This window comes from Parus major, chromosome 5, assembly GCF_001522545.3.
Source record: "Parus major isolate Abel chromosome 5, Parus_major1.1, whole genome shotgun sequence".
Taxonomy (NCBI): domain Eukaryota; kingdom Metazoa; phylum Chordata; class Aves; order Passeriformes; family Paridae; genus Parus; species Parus major.
The window spans coordinates 10,868,912-10,889,163 of NC_031774.1; the positions used below are offsets into that span (position 1 = coordinate 10,868,912).

The window sequence follows — 20,252 nt, forward strand, 5'->3', positions numbered from 1 at the left end:
GTTTCCTAAATGTAGCAGATTATCATTTGGTTGATTCCTGACTAAACAACACTATCATCATCATAGCAAGAGAACTTGAGTTCTTTGGGGTTTTTGAAGGCAGGGTTAAACACTGGGTACTTATATTTTCTACAAACTATAATTTTTGCTGTGATTGCCTTGCAGATTCATGCACTCTTTCTTTTCCTGGCCACATAAACATCTCTGCAGGATCACAGCAAGGGTTTAAATAGAAAATTAACACTGCAGATAGATGTAAGTTTGTACATCGGAGAAGCACTGAACATCAATTTAAGTAGCAACTGCCAATATCAACTTTACTGTTAGAGCAATACCATTTATGTTCCACTGACTCATTTTATTCCATTACTTATTTATTTTTACTTTATTATTACTTTTATTTGAAAAAAACCCTTGAAACAGTTTGATAGATAAAGACATGGAGAAGACAGAAACATCAGGTCACTTCTGCAGGGTATATCTCTGTGTGTCTAAATTTAACCTGGAAAGGTCTTCAATAACTTGCACTATACTGCTCAGTAAACACTTCAGATGCTGGGAATATCACAAACTGTACAGAACCTAAAATACAACACTGATTTAGGTCACTGTTTTACAGCTCTGGATGTTTTCCCAATCATAAAATTAGGCAAGAAACTGCAAGCCACAACCTCAGTACTTACTCTGTGCATTATGGATAATTACCTCATGACAGGTCTTAACTTTGCATGCAATTTTCTTCCTGATGCTCAGATACCTCTTGATTATTAACATATATAAAGAGTATGTTATACAGATAGCTAAAAATGGAAAACTGATCACTTTAATGAACTTCATTGATACACTAATTAGTATAACTATGGAAAACCTAAAGCTTTAAGGGAATAATCTATAGTGTCTAATGAGAAAATAAGTGTTCTTTATTTTGTATGTTTTCCTAGTAATTTAAGTCTTTTTTATCCTTATTTGGTAATTTTTTTCTAATTTATACAGTGGCACTGGCACCCCATGTTTCCAGATTTGCAGAATTCAAATAAATCAAGAAATAAATTTATTGTTCCTTTTGACAAAACAGGCCCACCAGATGTAATTAAAAACAGAAAGTTCTCCAACCAACTCCATCACTTGCATAAAAGGTTTTAAAAAGTCATTAAAAGATCAGACAACCTTATAGAAGTTCTCAAAAGTAGACTAATGCTAAAATTATTAAAGTGTCAAGGTTTCCAAGCTTTAGTCAAGCTTACAATTTTTCTCATTAGACCTATTTATTCAGCAGTAAGAGAAAAACTGATGGTGTAGCTTTCAGTTCTCTGGGGCTCTGTAAGTGCTTTATCATCACCCCCCATCTAAAAAGCAGGTGAAGAAAGAGCCATGAGCCTGCCTCCAGGTCTGTTTTGCTAAAAGTCATAATCATTATTATTCTTACTCCTATCCAAACTGCTTTGCTCATACCAGGCAACGGCACTGCTGGCAGCTGTAGGTCCAGTTGTCCCCGCTGCGGTAAAGCTTGTGCCCAGTCTGGTCGAGGCACTGGCTGGTGACACGAGTGTCACACTCCGGGCAGCAGAAGAGGTCAGCGCTGGGGTTCCTGCAGTCACAGGCTGTTCTCCGGCAGAAAATCTTCCCATCCTGTGAGGACACATTGACCTGACATCAACCACAAACTGCCAGACAGTCAGGTCACAGGGTGTATACATCAAAGGGTATATATTTGGCTTATCAGGAAATACTAATTTCTTAGTGTATTCCATGCCAATAAGGACTGGATCTTGCCTGTTATAATACAACAAATACCAGTACTATCCCAGTTTCTGTCAGTGCATGAACCCAATTCTGTCTGAATCTGAGAACACTTTGACTGTCTCCAGCCAATTGAATTTAAAAGCAGTTAGTGAAATACAGTGAAGCAATTTCGTATCTCACTGGTTACATCAACAAACTGTTCAAGCAATTGCCACTCTAATACATATAATATTTATTTAGCATTATTTTGACTGAATGTACCACTGTGAAGAAAATAGGTTGAATAAAGGTGGTCCCTTAAACTTAACCACAGCAAAATATAGCACAATCACAGTAGCACTAACTGTTCTTTATTCTGACCTCTGTGCCTGTTCCACATCTGGACCTACAGTACACCAGCTTTAAGATAAAAAGAACTTATCATCATTCATTATAATTCAGTGCATGTATTACAGAGGGCCTGGATAAAGCTATATTCTGCTTTGGATCACAACTATGCAACTCCTAAAGCAACTCTATTCATTTCATTGCAGTTTTTCCTAGCCTCATGGGAACTTTGTTTTGAGTCTATTATCTGATGTAAGGAAGAGAATTTCATTGCCACCAAATAGAGGAACACCTTTCAATGAAAGGGAATTTATTTCCTCTGATCCTTGAAAAAAATTATTTCTAATAAGATTGAGTGAAGCCCAGGATGTCTTTTCCACAGGCAGACAAAAAAGCCAGAAGCACAGCAAAGGATCACAGAATGGTTTGGGTTGGAAGGAGCACTAAAGCTCATATTTTTCTAGCCCCCCTGCCTTAGGCAGAGACACCTTCCACTAAAGCAGGTTGCTCAGCTTGTAGCAGGGGGGATGACTGCTTATGATCTGATGTAGGAACCAGGGTTTGGTTCCTGTTTTAAAACAAAGCCAATCTTGTCCACAATGCAACATGTACAAAAGCAGCATCAGGGAATCACAACGCTAGATCAGTTCAGTGTCACTGCTGCATTTCATCATAGTTTTCAATGGATTAGAGTATTCCTTGCTATTGTAAAAATAATTATTATTATTTCTTATGCCTAACAAGCAAAGCTGAAGAAAACACAAAATTATGAGAAAGTAGAAAAATGTCAGGTTAACAAGGATCTGAACCGCTTTTGCCAACTGCAGGGCATATATTACTGTACAAGCTCTGTTCAATGTTGTATCAAACTCAGGTAAGTATTTTGTACTAGTGGCTAGATTGCCACTTTAGCTGTGGGAGGAGGATAAACGAACTTTATCTTCTTACTCAGCAGTCTGAGTAAATCACAAGGAAGAATGGTAGCAGCCCATTTCCTTAGCCATGAGTTTGGCCAGGTCCAGCTGCACATTAAAAGCCAGCTTAGCCCAGCAGCTCTGTCAGGATGACCAGCTCCAGGCATGTAGGGCTGTGACAGGAATCCAGGGAAACTCAGCCATGGCAGTCTCTCTCCTGTGCTGATTAAGAATGTCTAACAACAGCCCATCTGCTTAAATGCAATTCACTTTCAAGCTTTCAAGATCAGTTTTCAAAATCCCCCTTTTGGCTGGTGACACTACTGGTAATTCTATGAGCATGTTCTTTGCTGCCTTTACTTTCCACATTTCAGAACACTGAAAAGACCTGATGATTTTACCAGAGAATTTTTGGTAATCATAATACACTGCTACTCTGTATTGTCTCTAAGCATCTGTGTTTTGTGCCTCATAAGCCTCATAAGCTACACTATCTCATGTGCATCTTTGCAGCTCAGCAGTAGCCCTGAGAAATACATAGAAAATTGAGAAATATATATAGAAAACCTTATTTTCTTTAGGTGAGTAATAACATATAGCATCTAATTACTACCTCTTCCTTCCCACTTTCCTCACTGAATCAGTTCTACATTCTTCAAAAGCATCAGAGGTATGAACATAAAATTGTTCTCATCAAAGAAAAAACTGACACACAAAAGAATTGCTGTTTTCACAGAGTCCCAAAGCCAGTTTGGAAAAAAATCAGACTGTGCAAAAACCAAACCACCAAATGGTTCTCATCCTCAGGAACACACATCAGCTTGGCAGATCCTCCTGCTCCCAGTGCTGCATGTATCTCCCAGGCCTTTTTAATACAGGGAAGGGAAGGCTGTCTTAACCAGATGACAAACTCGAAAGCCCAGACATCGCCAGACTGCACAGCCAGGCTTGACTTATTTCATGAGAGCACAATAGCTTCCTGCTCCAAATTCTATCAGCCTTAAATCTGATGGCATGTTAAATCCACAACAGTTCAGAAAGAAGCTTATACAAGACATGTCAAATATACTTAAGGAACAATGTTAATTTATAGTTTTGAGAATTGATGATTTTGTAAACTTTATGTACATTTAGATGAACAAGAATGGTTTGAAGACACTAGGTCCAGTGAAACACTGAAATAGCCTGTGCTTCAATAATGACACTTTGCTTCATTATATAAATGAAGTGATATAATTTCCTATATTCCACAGCATTCTTCTTCACAAATAGCTTTGAAGTTCATTAAGTAAGGTTAATATATTTAATTCCTTTTGCACCAGACTTTAAGTAAAAATATTTTAACGATGGTAACTATGTGTTTCAGCCAGTGCATAAAATATATCCATCTGTCCTTTGACAGAATAATTATAGCAAAAGAAAAGACAGTTTTATTTCAAAACTGAAATGCTGATTTGCCTTCTGGATAAAACAAGTAAGTAGGATCATTGCAAAATTTGAGTAAGTAGCATAAAGAATGGTTTAGTTACATTCTGCTCTTTTCCCCACTGCAAACTGAGCAGACTGCAAAAGATCAAGCAGGGCCAGTTTTCCATGGAACTGCATGAAAGGGAGAGATCTGAGAAGTAGTCTGGTGTATTGGAAGCTATCAGGATGTATAAAAATGTATTTCATTAAACACTGAGTGAAGACTTCATATTTTGCCTGATATGTGATATGTAAGGAGCTCTTCCTATTTTCCCTGTTCTATAGACAAGAATTTGGTGTTGAAACAGGCAGCTACTGGAATGGAATTAAATGCAAATGTTAATTCACAGCGGGAAAAAGTGAAGCGAGGAAGACACATAGTAAGAGTCACAACAACGTCAGGCTCAGTTGAAACTATGTACTAGTTAATAATTTCTGTATTTTCATATACTAGTAAGAATATTCAACATAAGAAATACATGCAATGAGAAATGGCAAATAAATTGCAAGCAATCTAAAATGTGAATACTAATAATTTTACAAAGGCAGACCAGATGTCTTCACATGTGTAAAACTGCTTATTCTATTGACTGGAAATCCTTTCATAAGATTGCCCATTCTGCAAGATTACAATAAAAGCTTGATATATATTCAGTAAAGTTGTACACTTCAGCTTCTGAAAGGAGAAGTTTTAGGGAGCTTGAGGCTACTTAAAGTAAAAAATATAGCAACTAACAAGAACATATTTCCTACTGAGCCCAAACCAGCAGTGTACTTTTTAGGTTGTATTCACTCTTACATCTTCATTTTCCCTTCTGCTACACCACAGCAAAACAGAAAGGGTGAGACTTTCAGCTTCTTTGCAACTTCAAAATACCTCTTTCCCTTTGTTCCCATTCAAACCCTCTCATGCTTCTCTGGCTCCCAAGCATTGAGATATGGAGACTGACAGGCCAATTCCCATGGTGAACTTCAGCTTCTCGCAGAGGCCAAAGCCTAATTTTACCTAAACTCATATATGGGCCTATAGTTCTCTGCTGTGTCTTTGGACAACTTTATCCATAATATGAACAAATCAGGTCAAAGTGACCATAAAAGACCAACCACTTCTCAGATTACTGTGTTTCTAAAATTCCTCTAATTTCAAAGACAGCATTCCTCTGTTAACTAGTGAAAATCAGAAAAGCAGAGCCAAATATTCTAACTCGGTTACCATACAAAGGAAAAAAAAAGGTAATTTCCAGGGGGAAAAAAACCAAACAAAAATACTGTCCTGGTATAGGGCAAATTTGGGAGAAAACCTCCAAATGGGGTCCCACCAGAAAGCGAATTCAAGCCCCTCCTCCAACTGGTTCGAGAAAAATATTTCTTTGGAGAAAAGTGGAAAAAACTGTTTATTTAACAGAAATTGAATAATATTAAACAATAAAGCCTCTCACTGTTCGATGAGATGGCAAATCCAAAAAAGTAATTTTCATGGAGTGTAGCACAGCTCTCTCAGGTTCTTATCAGTCCCTACGGTGCTGGAAAGTGCCAAGGCCTAGGCCCTGGTGGGCCACAGTGTTTGTCTGGGTTTTCAGTCCAAAGCAGGTTTGAACAGGTTCAAGGAAAAAGGAAAAAAATACAGTCCGGGGAACTTCTCTGTTTCAGCTATCTAAAAACTAACTAAAAACTAAGGAAAGGTCTGTCCCACTGTCTGTCTGTGCTGCAGACAACACAGTCCAGAGAAGCAGAAGGGAGTGAGTGCAGTTTCTGCAAACAAACTGCACATTTCTTCTTCCCCTTACTTCACTCTTGGAACCAATCTTAAAGGTGTAGAACTTAATATGTAACATAAACAGAACAGGTGATTGGGAATACCAGCATCATAAGTCAGCCCAGGACATTCCACCCCTTATACCTATATCATTAACGTATTATCAAAACTAATATATATTCTAACTCTACAAACACATACATTATATTATACATACACATATATATACATATGTACACACATACATATATATATACAGACAAGGGTAGTGATGTTCAGCAGTGATATTTACTCATGGTTCTCATCCAACAATCAGGTCTCCCTGAGGTACACATCGTGTTGTTCCATCTTTCTGCATTATCCACCATGTGCAACCTGGTCCCTAAGCAAAGACAACCCCATGAATGGGTTTATGTGTATTCAAAGCAGAATTGATCCAGACTGTCTTCTCTAGCAAACCGCTGACATGTACCACTGGGACTTTGTCTCCATCTACTGTATGCAGGGGCTCAGATGGGGCAGGGCCTGCTCAGTTGGTGGAACCTCAGGTGTTAATTAACCAAGTAGCCTTTGCTAGATGCTACTCCCAATGTTGAAAGATCCCACACACAATGCTTTCAAGGTGGTTTTAACAATCCATTGTACCTCTCCACTTTTCCTGCAGCTGGTGCATGATAAGGGATATGGTACACCCACTCAATGCCATGTTCCCTAGCCCAGCTGTTTATAAGGCTATTCTTGAAATGTGTCCCATTGTCTGACTCAATCCTCTCAGGGGTACCATGCCTCCAAAGGACCTGCTTTTCAAGTCCCAGGATGGTGTTCCGGGCAGTGGCATGAGGCACAGGGTAGGTTTCCAACCATCCTGTGGTGGCTTCTACCATTGTGAGCACGTACCGCTTGCCTCGGCGGGTCTGGGGCAGTGTGATGTAGTCAATCTGCCAGGCTTCCCCATACCTGTATTTGGACCAATGCCCATCATACCATAGCGGCTTCAACCGCTTGGCCTGTTTGATTGCAGCACACATCTCACAGTCATGAATAACCTGAGAAATACTGTCCATGGTTAGATCCACCCCTTGATCTGGTGCCCACTAGTGGCATCTCTACCCTGATGACCTGAGGCAACATGGGCCCATCAAGCTAGGAATAACTCTTGTGTTGCCAATCTAAGTCTGTCTTTGATACCTCTATCTTTGCAGCCTGATCCATCTGTTCATTGTTTTAGTGCTCCTCATTAGCCTGACTTTTGGCATGTCATTAGCCTGACATGGGCATCTACATGACGGACTTTCACAGACAGTTTCTCTACCCTGGTAGCGATGTCTTTCCATTCTTCAGCAGCCCAAATTTGTTTTCTCCTGCACTGTCAACTAGCTTTTGTCCACTTCTCCAGCCATCCCCACAGAGCATTGGCTCTCTCCAAATCCATGAATCAGTGTAGAAGTAGAGCTTTGACCACTTCTTATGGATGCTGAATGTGAGAAAGCAGGCAGGAAGCACAGAGTCTGTGTGAAACTAAGTCACACAAGGTTCTCACTCTGGCCTGAGAAATCATAAGGAGGAAGTCCTTGGAGATGGAAAACAACTATTGCAGGTGTTGTTTGGACCCTTGTTTACTTACAAGAAATGGTCAAGGGGTGTTGTTCCCAATTGTCCAGTGATGGTGATGTGTTGGTTTAACGACCAATGAGAGTTTTACCTTTCTGGACTTTCTCAGACCTGTCTATAAAAGAAGATCTGGAGTAATAAAACTGGCCCTCTTGTGCAACCCAGGAGAGAGTCCATGTCGTGCTTCGCTGTTCCCAATATAGTGTGACAACTTTTCTCTTTCAGCAATGTTCAGGGCCAGTTGAACAGCTTTGAGTTCAGCAAGTTGGCTTGATCTACCTTCTCCTTCAGTAGCTTCTGTGACCTGTCATGTGGGTCTCCGTACAGCTGCTTTCCACTTTTGGTTCATCCCTACGATGCAACAGGAACCATCAGTGAACAGAGTGTAATGCGTTTCTTCTGCCGGCAGTTGATTGTACAGTGAAGTTTCTTCAGCCCGTGTCACTTGTTCTTGTTCCTCTTCATCAGTGAGACAAAAGTTTTTACCTTACGGACAGTTTGTAATTATCTCCAAAATCTCAGGGCAAGTCAGTTTTCCAATACGGGTGTGCTGTGTGATGAGAGCAATCCACTCGCTCCATGTGGCATTGGTGGAATGGAGGGATCCTTTGCTTTTTACATCCACCAGAGCACTGTTAGTCGGGGTGCCAGAAGGAGTTGTGCTTCCGTGCCAATCACCTCTGAAGTGGCTTGAACTCCTTCGCAGGCTGCTAAAATTTCCTTCTCTGTGGGAATGTAGTTGGCTTCAGACATTCTGTAGCTTTGACTCCAGAATCCCAGTGGTCGGCCTCAAGTCTCCCCAGGCACCTTCTCCCAAGAGCTCCAGGACAAGCCATTGTTCCCGGCTGCAGATTAGAGCACGTTCTTCACATCTGGTCCTGTTCTGACTGGGCCAAGGGCTACTGCATGAGCAATCTCCTGCTTGATCTGGGCAAAGGCTTGCTGCTGTTCAGGGCCCCAGTGGAAATCATTCTTTTTCCGGGTAACCAGGTAGGGAGGGATCACAATCTGGCTGTACTCTGGAACGTGAATCCTCCAAAAACTTATGGCGCCTAGGAGAGCTTGCGTTTCCTTCTTGCTGGTCAGTGGAGACATTACTATGATCTTGTTGATGACATGAGTGGGAATCTGATGCCATCCATCTTGTCACTTTACTCCCAGGAACTGGATCTCTTGAGCAGGTCCCTTAACTTTGCTCTTCTGTTGGTGAAACCGGCTTTCAGGACAATCTGAATGATTTTCTCTCCTTTCTCAAAGACCTCTGCTGCTGTGTTCCTGTACATAATGATGTCATTGATGTACTGCAAATGTTCTGGAGCCTCACCCTTTTCTAGTGCAGTTTGGATCCATGAGTCCATGGCAGATGGTGGGGCTGTGCTTCCACCCCTGGGGCAGTCGGTTCCAGGTGTACTGCATGCCCTTCCAGGTAAAGGCAAACTGAGACCTGTATTCTGCCAGAGGAATGGAGAAGAATGCATTGGCAATGTCAATAGTGGCATACCACTTCGCTGCCTTGGACTCCAGCTCGTACTGGAGCTCCAGCATGTCTAGCACAGCAGTGCTCAGCAGTGGAATCATTTCATTCAAAGCACGATAGCCCACAGTCAATCTCCATTCTCTGTCAGACTTGCACACAGGCCAAATGGGGCTGTTGAAGGGTGAGTGGGTTTTGCTGACCACCCCTTGGCTTTCCAGCTCACGGATCATTTTGTGGATGGGGATCACAGTATCTTGAGTTGTTCTATACTGTCAGCAGTGCACCATTGAGGTGGCAATTGGTACTCGCTGCTCTTCCCCCTGCAGTGCTACTGCAGATGGGTTCTCAGATAGTCCAGGCAAAGTGTTCAATTGCTTGACGCTCTGTCTCTACTGCTGCTGTCCCAAACACCCACCTGCGCCCAAGGTCTTTGAAATACTCACTTTGGAGGAAGTCTATACCTAAAATGCATGGGGCCTCTGGGCCAGTCACAGTAAAATCCACTCATTTCCAGTTAGGCTCATATTAGCTTCCACCAAAGTAAAGTCCTGTGATCCCTCTGTGACACCAGTAATAGAAACAGATTCTGTCCCCACATGTCTTGATGGGATTAATGTGCACTGTGCATCAAGTGTCAACCAAGGCCTCATATTTTTGTGGTTCTGACATGCCAGGTCAATGAACCCACACAGTCCAAAATACATGGTTTTCCTTAGCCTCTACCTGGTTAGATGCATGGCCCCTCTAAGCCTGGTTATCCTTCTTTCCCTGAGCATCTGTCTTGGAGGTTCCTTCAAGGGGATCAGACATGGTGTCATCATCATCATACCTGGCAGTTTGGCTATGGGCTAGTGGAGCTGCTTTCTTTTTGGTGGAACTTCCTCTCTGAGTCTTGCTGTCTTCCAATTCACACACCCATTTTGCCAGAGCAGCAGTAGATTTCCCATCCCATCTCCTCATGTCTTCTCCATAGTCATGCAGGAAGAACCACAGCTCAGCTCATGGGATGTACTTTCTCTCCCTATCTGGGGGACTTCTGCGTTTGGTACCGGAACTTCTGATCTGTATTGCCGAGATTTGGAGAAAGCCCTCTTTAATCTCCTCCCAGAGTTTCTTGTGATTCTCCTCCATCTTGTCTTCTAATTTCTGCAGACATGTTTCTACAGCTGCGATTCTTGCATGAATGGGGCCATGCACGGCATCTGCATACGCTTGGAGCTTCTTTGCCATATCCAGCATGGTCTCCTCTCTGTCATCCCACTTAATTATTGCTAAAGCAGAAGTGTATTCTTATGGCCCAAGTCGAACAAGTTTTCGCCACATCATGGATGTACCTGGTACCAAGTCTGGATTCCTAGTATTTAGGTCATCTGAATAGACAATCTCCACCACTGTCATTTCTCTCAAGCGTTGAATCCCTTGTTCCAATGAGTCTTCCAATGAGTTTGCTGTATATAGAGATCATCTGTACACAGATATCTTGGTGCCACGCTTCCCAGGACCCGTGCGTAGAGACTGAGAATTAGTCCCCTCATCATTCCCTGGTCAACAACCGGATCATGAAACAGGGATCCCAAATGTTTTGCTTCAGTACCATCCAGAATTGTAGCTTCACCTGCAGAGTCCCACAGATGGACTAATCAACTAAATTATAGATTCATCAGGTTATCGAGTGTAATCCTTTCTTAGGCCACAAAGGTTGTTCAGGGAAAAACAATCAACAGTAACTTCTGATTGTGTGTCAGTTGCTTTGACTTCTGATTTTGTGTCATGAACTGGCATTGAGGGTCCTTCCCCTGGATCATCATCATTGAGCACTGGCCAATTGGTCTTGCTTGTGTGCTTCTTTCCTGTGGCAACTGCCAGTGGCTTAGGCTCACTGCCTGGTTTAGCTGTTGGCTTGGGCTCACTGTCTGGTTTAGCTCCTGGCTTAGCTGCAGCCTGAGCGACTGGGGTAGCTGCTGATTTGTCTTCCTGCCCCCCTGCCTCTATCTGCTGCCCTACAGTATCTAGCAGTGTGCAATAAGCATATGCAAGGGCCCAGCTTATTGCAATGTTTTTTTTATCCTTAGAATCATCATGGCAATTCTCTTCCAGATATTTCCCTACTTTGTCTGAGTTCTGAATTGTTCACATGAAAATTCCCAGGCTGGGGGATGAGAAAATCCATTCTCTCCCATTCCCCACACCACACAGGATTTTCCACACCTGGGTCTACTCCGGGTTCAGGGGCCTCATCAGCTCCTCTGGACATCTCAGCCCTCATTCTAGAGAAGCTGCAGACTGTATAGAGGAAGTTTAGCAGATTAAATACAAGGAAGGTGTCTCTTTAACATTCAGGGGAAACTGAACATTCTCAAAAAGTGATGTAACAGGCTCAAAGGAGAAGAAAGAAAGGAAAGGCTGAAAAGCCTCATCCCCTGCTTCTTTTCTAACAAATTGGGTGCAATTACTAATAAACCCCCAAAACATGCTACTGGGACTGGGAGGCAGGGTAGGGTGAAGAAACCATAAACCAAACATACCTGGCACAAACTCCAGGACCTTTATGAAAGACCCTCTTCAAGGCACACTCTGGTCCACAGGGTGAAATGGTAGAAGTTCAGCAGGGTTAGCCATTACTCAGTTATGTGCATGATTGTGCAAATTAAGAAAATAAATGCCTTCCCAGAAGAATATCTCCATCCCAGATTCAGTGTACACAGTGCCGCTTTCCTTTTGCCTCAGTGCCTTGGGCTTAAGCTAATATTTTTGCCAGCAACAGTAGCACTGCAATATTGGGTTTCTCACATGAGCCCAGAGAATTAAAGGACTCCTGAACTCCAGGCCAGCAGAATCTCACCTTACAGGAACAAACGGAGCATCTATCCTCTCTCAGGGTCCACACCTGCCCATTCCGCTTGAAGCCACCTTCATGAGGACAGTCTCCAGTGCAAGATGGCCCAGATGGACAAAGGCAGTCAAACCCTCCTGCCAGGTTCACACAGGCTGAATCATTCCAACAGGTGTGGATCTTTAAGGCACACTCATCGATATCTGCAAAACAGAAGATTTATAAAAGATTTGGGCACATTTTTCATGAGGCAAGTTTTATTTCTGCATTAAGAAATTATTGCTTATTCTGCCTTGCTGGTGGATGATGATGCATTCCGTTCTATATATTCCATCTTTACTTGGTAGACTTTAAGCACAGATGGTTTTTAGGTTATTCTTTAGCATTTATTTTGATTCTACAAAGAATTCTTAAACTATCTCCATCAGGCTGAATTGCAAATGCTGAGTCTAAGGTACCTGAGTGGAACCATATATGAGTGACTAACTTGAACCTTCAGATAAGGGTGCATACTCATTTCGCAGTGACTGGGAACTAACAAGCAGAGTAACTTTCTGTTAACTAGACCACTCTCTTTCTGGGTTTTACATCAAAATAGAAGTGCATTATTCTTCATAATTTCTTAGTACAAATAACATTCCCCATAATAAAATCAGTCAGTTGCATCCTTTTCCCATTGCTGGAAGGTAAAAGTGAATCAGAAAAAGAAAAAAAAAAAAGAAATAATAATAACTCAAAGGCACCTGATACACAAAGAAAATTCTTAAAGCTATGCAGTATGACTTAGCAGTGACACGAAGAATAGGTGAGAATAGAAAATCATTATATACCAGAGAAAAGCCAATCACAATATCCCAATTAATTTGCTTTTGAAGGGTAAAATATAATTATGCAATATGAATTTATCTAGGGACTTCATGCAGTGCTCTTTTTCTTGCAATAAAAGCTATTATATTTTCAAGCACATTATTAAAAATTGGGGTTTTTTTTCAGAAAATAACTTTGGGCTTTTCTTAATATATTGACAAACTGTCCAGCTGAAATACAGGTAAACTGGTGGGTCTTTTTTGTTCCAACATGAACAAGAAAAACTGTAATCAACAGTGGAAGGAAGGGTAGAAAAGAAAATCCTTTAGAAGCATGTGATGGTTTCTGTCATGATAGTTCCAGGATAGTATTAGATGAATTCAGAAATTACAAGGAAGAACCACCATACTTATAATTTGAAATTAACTTATTGCTAGGGTGAAATTTTAACTGTTCAGTATTACCCAACAGTACTTTTAACTTCTTTCTAAACCAACAAGGTCAAGAGAATTTACAGTTACCTAAAGTCTAATTTAGGTGGGATGTGATGTCCAGTGGCCTTTCTTTTTGGACAAGTGCTACAGGTGCATGATCACCTCAAAATGTCCTATCTTGAAAAAAACAAGAATTCTCCTCTTCTGCTGAAGGAAACTCTTTATAACAATCAAATCACTACATTCAGTCTGGACTGGATAATGCAATTCCTGATTTCAATTCATAAATATTCCAGGAACAAGTGGAAATATGGTCATGCAGTTGGATTTGATTAAATGCAAAAATCAGTCTGCACAACTGAGTCAAAACTTTGGGCTGCCAGAAAATGACTGTTCCTTGTTGTGCTTATAGACCCAAAGGGAAGGTGGAGGCAATTTCACTGCCTTCACAGGGCTTCACTCCTGGGCTAACCTGTGGGCCAGTCCTTAGCAAGAAATGTCCCCAGTGGCCTGACAGCACGATTCAATTGCTCATCATCCAGACTTGCCTAAAAATGGTGCATTTTGCTGTCCTGAAAATCTTAATTGCCAGAAAAGAATATTATTCCTCTAGAGCACAACTTAGCCATAACTGAGTACTTGAAATATTCACTCATGGGGGTGAAAAAAGTACAGCACTAAGAGAAATTAAAACTTGCAGTTCATTGTTTAACAAGTGCTAGAGTGCTGCAGGAAGTAAAAAGTATGAATACTGACATGAATAGAACAGACTGGTATCAAATGAATTATACCCAAATAGCTACTGTAAAACTTAAAAAGTTCTGAAAGATATCCCATTTTCCTTTCAATAGACTTCAACTTGTATTTTTTGTTGAAAACAAAGGTATAAATGAAGCATTCACTTTGCCTTTGGTAGTTTCAACAAGCATCATCAATATTGTCTTCCCTACCCCATTAAGAGCTCCTTGACTATAATCTGTATAGGATGTAGTAGAATAAAAGTGCAGATTAAAAAGGTAGCTTTCACAGTTCAAAACAAAGGATTTCACAGATGAATATAAAACCATATTGCCTACAAAGTTGCATTTAATTGCTTTACTTATGACACTGAAATCTAATTCTGTTTCCATGTAATTTAACAGATTTATGGAAAGCCAGATGTTAGCAATTATAGAAACTAACATTATTCATGTTCTCAGTAATACAGACATGTTCACACAAAGCCAGCTTAATCTCCTATGTGTATGCAGAAGGGAAGAACCCCCAGTTTATGTACCTCTACTGCTTTTCTCCATTTAGCACACATAAACATTAAGAGCAGCCTGAACTGGTAAATGGGAGGTTCTTGACAAGAATCAAGCAAAGCATGAACATAAATTCCTAATTGCTACGCAGCTTTTTGGTTCTTTATGCAAATAGTAGTTTGTTTTTCTTATATGGCATTTATTTTTTAACAGTTTTAGTCATTAAACAGATATAAAAGGCGTGGACACCGCACTCATTTTCAGTTGAAATTTTAACAGAACTAATTTTCTGAGACTATCCCTTTGGCAGTTTTATTGTCAGCATTGATTACACTTCCTAAAGTCAGAACGAACAGACATTGTTCCCAATGTGTGGGAAAAATGTTACAAGCATAGCATGTTTTTGTCCCTGTTACTCCTTCAGCCTTTAACCAGATTGGGGGGGGTGGGGAAGGAAAAAAAATCCCAGCCAAATGCTCCCACATTATTAGCTCGCAGTTAGGTACAGAAAGTATTTCATTTTAATGAAGATCAAATGGCCATATCAGTGTAAGATCAGCACGTAGGTGGCTATGCAAAGAATGAAAGAAAATACTTGTATTTAGTGTGAAATTTCTCTTTAGCAACTGGAATCAATGTGTCAACTTAGGTCTTGAAAAATTAGCCTAGGTCAGTTGTCCAAAACAATAATTTAGTGAATATGAAAACTATGATGAGACTTTTGCATTTAGCTTATTTTTGTAGTTTTCAAATCCTTGCTTGTCTCAAATTTGCCGCATCCCATCAGGTTTCATTTGCTTTCCCACAACTGTTCTCAGAAGATGCAGGCCCAAAACTGGAATATTTAAGAATGGGAAAGGCAAAACAGCACACAAATGCCATTTCCCATTATAATAACACAAAGCAAGAGGGAGATAAAATATTAATTTATAAATCAAGCAACTTTGAAGAACACTGGAAAAAGCAAGGAGACTGTATTCTTTATATATAAAGGACAGGAACAAAACTGTCTTTATGTTTGGAGGGATTAATTCTTTCATGTATCCTATCAACCTATGGAAATAAGATTATTTTCACACCTGGAATAGGATTTTGCAATTTTATTCATTATACTGAGGTTCTCTGTGGCAAAACTACTAATTAATCTAAATAAAAGTGGCAGAGTTTTCCTTCCCCTCTCCAGACAGTTCCTTTTCAAGGAGAAGTGGGGATGTAGTGGAAATACCCATATTGAGCAGAAACTTGCTTGTACTGCAAAGCTTCATGCAATTTTCTATCAACAACACAGCCAGCAGCAAAGGAACTGCTGCCAAGGCACGTCAGCCCTCTCACAACTAATCAAGATCTTAACTCTTGAAACTCTCCAGTCAGTGCTTCTATAAACAAATGCACAACCACAGGTATCTGACCATACACATTTCAGGAATCAGTCACATTTCGTGAATGAAAGAAGGAAGAAAACAAACCACCCAAGATGTACTCATTTCCAATATACTCTCAAAGTACATGGATAACTCAGTAATGTGGGCAGACAAGAAAACACAATCAAAATGGAAGCAAATAATGTCCTGAGATGCAATTTCCATCCTTTTTGGCTGTAATGAGAAGCAATTTGCCTCAGATATTATGATGTCCCACGACCACTGCATTTGAATCACGTAGAAGACAAGCATGACTGTACATATCAACACAAGTTCATTAACTCGGTTTCACTGAAATTTTAAATCAATCCCTAGCTACTTAATTTCTTAGTTTTCAAGGCTATTGAGGTTTTAATTGTAAGACTTTTCCATAGCACCTTAATAAATGTGTGCAAGCAAGCCATGCAGTGTGGTGCTCTGTATTATCATGATAAGCTGTTGCCGAAGAAAGAACCCTACTAATGTGCTAATTTTAACTGTTATGGTACATTAAACCAATACAGTATATTATTAATACAAAAAATATATGCTGGGCTCCCAAACCGATGTATGTACAAGTTAACTAAACACTGTTTTGACAAATAATTTTTCACAGGCAACTTGTCACTTAATGGTTTTTCCCTTATTTCTGAATCAAAGTAGTTTGGAGTTGTCTTTGAAAAAGTATCACCAAATAGAATAATTTTTAGCCAGTAAATATTTTATGATGGTACTTACATTCTATAGAGATTATAACAGTCTATTAAAAAACAGTGCATAGTAAATTAGATTCTGAAGAAAGAATTTGCTAAAGCTTTCTAAAAATACAGAAATTACTAAACACAATTACCTTGAAGGCATGTAACACAATTTTCTGTCAGAATACAAAAATTAGAACTTAATAGATGGAAAGTTAAGATAACCTTTATTTTACAGGATGAAATCCACTGACACCAACTCTGACACTGTAAACTTTAAGAAATTCTATGAGCAGAATGGAAGAAAGTTGTAAAATAGCAGGTTCTAGTTGGGCTTGCATACTCTATACCACAAGGAAACCTTTCTGCCTAACATAGCATTTCCCTACCAACAGATTGGAAAGTAATTCTCAGGTATATGGGAAGGTTTTCAAAGGATGGGTTTTCCTTTTTATGTCACACAGAAAGGGGGAAAAATAAACAAAATCTAACCTCCTTTGCTTTTACTTTCTAATCTAGATAAGAGACACCACAGTAGCATACCATGGAATATATGAAAGGAATGGATTAAAGTCCATTCAGATTTGACCTGCAAGCACTGATGCATCCAGCTTTTGTGGGGGACTAATACCTGTGGAGTCTTCTTTCATGAGGTCCTGAGTCCTACCTTTTTCCAGCTCTCATTTCCCCAAACCAGAAACTCTAATCCTGCAATGAGGTCTAGCTACACTAGCTTTCAGGCTGAAATAAATGGTGAATCCTATGGGGATTTGGTGGAAGGAGGATCCATGTTAAGCTTCCTTACAAAACTTGTAGTGGTTCTTAAAGAAAAAAAAAAAAAAGTAAACAAAACCTGACAGGCACTGCTGCCTTGGCTTGTTGTTCATTCTGTGCAAGCAAGTGGCAGTGTAGGGACCAAGAAATCATTATGAAAAAAATAGAATCAGTAAGTCTGCACCCCAGGATCTGAACAGCACTCTACAGACTGGAAGCATCTCACTTAGAGATGGAGATTGAAACGTATCATTTGCTTTGGGCTTTTTTTATCAGTAGATAGTCACAAATACTGTATCACATGCCTGAACTATTATTGTTTCTTTACCTCAGATTGCAGCAAAGCTCCTATTACAAATTTTTTAAAAAACCAAACAAACAAACAACACAGCAGCTGTAGCCTACAGGTTTTAATTGCTAAGCAAACTTTGGTAGCAACTTTGTACAGCAATTGTCTTTTGTCTGCAAGCAGTATTCTTAATAACACATTGGGAAAGACCAGAGGCTCATAAAAACACTACTGTGGGAAATCAAATTACATTCTCTTAATTTGAGCCTGCTCACCATCACTACATGAAGCTGACATCCCTGATAAAAGCTGTATTTGGTTGATATTTTGAGCAATAAATAATTTTCCCAAACTTGAAGGAGCCTGGCTAGGCTACACAACCTTATTATCCAAGCTCTGGTGCAATATTATGACCCTCCGTGCCACATCTGCTGATTTACACAATTGTCCCTCACCAGGTGACAAACTTCACTGTTTTCTCTTTGTCAACAAGAATATAGCTTTTAGAAACACTGAGGTATCACACTTCTCAAATAGATGGTATTTTTCTTAATGTTAAGGCAAACTTTTCTTAATGCAAGCACTGCAGAGGTAGTGCAAGCAATGACTCAGCTCCATAACACCTACATGAAAATGGAGGAAAAGGGGTTAACCAATATGTACATAAATGTATCTAACAAAAGCAACTGGCTGCCTGGGGCTTTGGGCAATCTGTCAGAGATGAGTACTCCTTCCCACTGTCTTGTGATCTTCTTTTCTTTATTATTATTATTAGCAGTAATATTTACTGTTATTATTTTGTAGGAAAGGGTTTAATCTTATTTTACTTAAGTTTTTAGACTATTTATTGTTCTTCAAGTCCTTCAGGGAGGACAAAGAAAGGTTTCAAAACACATTGAAAGAAAATGGCTCATACCCACCACATGTAAACAAATTCAGTATACAATACACCAGGAAAAATTACTGTTGCTAAGCAGATGAACCCGCTTTTATCTGAAAGAGAGTGAAAGACACAGGTTCTGACTCTAAATGCTCCATCATGCAAACAAAGCTCTGCGATGTGATTTATTATCTATAATGTGCATTTTTCTCTCTCTCTTGTTTTACCCAATTCTTGATTGCATTTTAAAATAAGCATCATGGTTTGAAATTTGTCGGTATGGGTTAGCAGAATCTTCCAATTAATTTTTAATTATTATATTTCATTATACTGGTGAAGCAAACTGGTTTATTTCTCTTCCTCACTGGTACCCTGCAGCAGATGGTTCAGAGAAACTATTTCATTAAAATAACCCCACTAATTTCACATTCTGTTTACAACTTGCATATGGCAAGATAAGCACCTCACCTCACCAACTTCCAGTATGCAGTACAGGTCAAAAGGAGGGCAGTGTGTTTTCATGGAATCATTCCTCCAGTCTCCATCAGAAGACAGAACATTTGGGGCTTCTTTTTGCAGTGCCCAACCCTTCAACAGTGATTCAGTGCAAGCAATACTGACCTTGCCAGCAGCACTGCCTACCTGGGGGTTCCATAGTCTTGCCTATGTATCTGTCTTCTGACATCAGCTTGGCTCTTGATCTTCTGCTTCCCAAATCAGCCACAGGAGGTAGGAGGGATGGGGCTCCCCATAAGAGTGGTACATGTAAGCACCAGAAATTATAAAAATGCCTCTTACCCCCAGCTGCCTCAGGGCTTTTTCAGGTTATGCCATGTTGCTTTGACCTCTCATAAAGAAGGCATTTTCAACATTTCTCCATTCATTACTCATTTTACAACATTCAAATAAACCAAAGGAGAACTCTCAACATCTGAGAATTTGTTTAGAATTACATGACTTTCATCTATTTTATCTATGGAATCATGAAATGGTGTAAATTTTGCCATTTTTTTACACAGACACCCTCTGCAAAAGTTCACTGCTATGAGCTCCCCATCAACTTAGGACAATGTATAAAAAGATAATCTAGCTGGACAATCTACAAAATACTGCTTTGAAAATCATTATAATTCCTCTGCATTTTAAAATTATGATACTATCTTATCCCAAGGACTTCTAATAGCCAGAATTCATAAAAGATGGGTATGTTTTTTTACAAGTATATATTTATATATTTTTGTTACAAATTGTTATTTTAATGGTAGACTTTAAATCATAGAGACCACCCGCTGAAGTTATGGACATGATAAATGAAATTTACCACATTAAAAAAAATCACAAAAGGAGAAGAAAAGCTTTTTCAGAAAACTCAAATAACTGACTAGACATGAAGTAACTGAAATTCCAAAGAAAGGACATAACACTAGGAGCCAGCTGATCTGTATCTTCACAGAAGTTAAAATGGGATCCCTTCTAAAGAGTTTTAAACTCACCTGATAAAATGCCACATAGAAATTATGTATAAGGTAAATAACTGAAAATGTGGAAAAATTGTAAGGCAGGGGTAAGGCAGAATAACCATCTGCACAATAGTTTTA

General features: G+C 39.8%; 1 protein-coding gene across 3 annotated transcripts in view; it reads right to left on the reverse strand.

Moving 5' to 3' along the window:
- NELL1 (neural EGFL like 1) overlaps positions 1-20,252 on the reverse strand; it is a 333,120-nt gene that overhangs the window by 3,554 nt on the left and 309,314 nt on the right. For all 3 annotated transcript variants that reach the window (XM_015631302.3, XM_015631301.3, XM_015631300.3), the window contains 2 exons: positions 12,138-12,331; positions 1,453-1,629 (listed from right to left, as the gene is read on the reverse strand). In XM_015631302.3, coding sequence (XP_015486788.1) covers positions 1,453-1,629; positions 12,138-12,331 — 371 coding nt within the window. The remainder of the gene's footprint in view (positions 1-1,452; positions 1,630-12,137; positions 12,332-20,252) is intronic.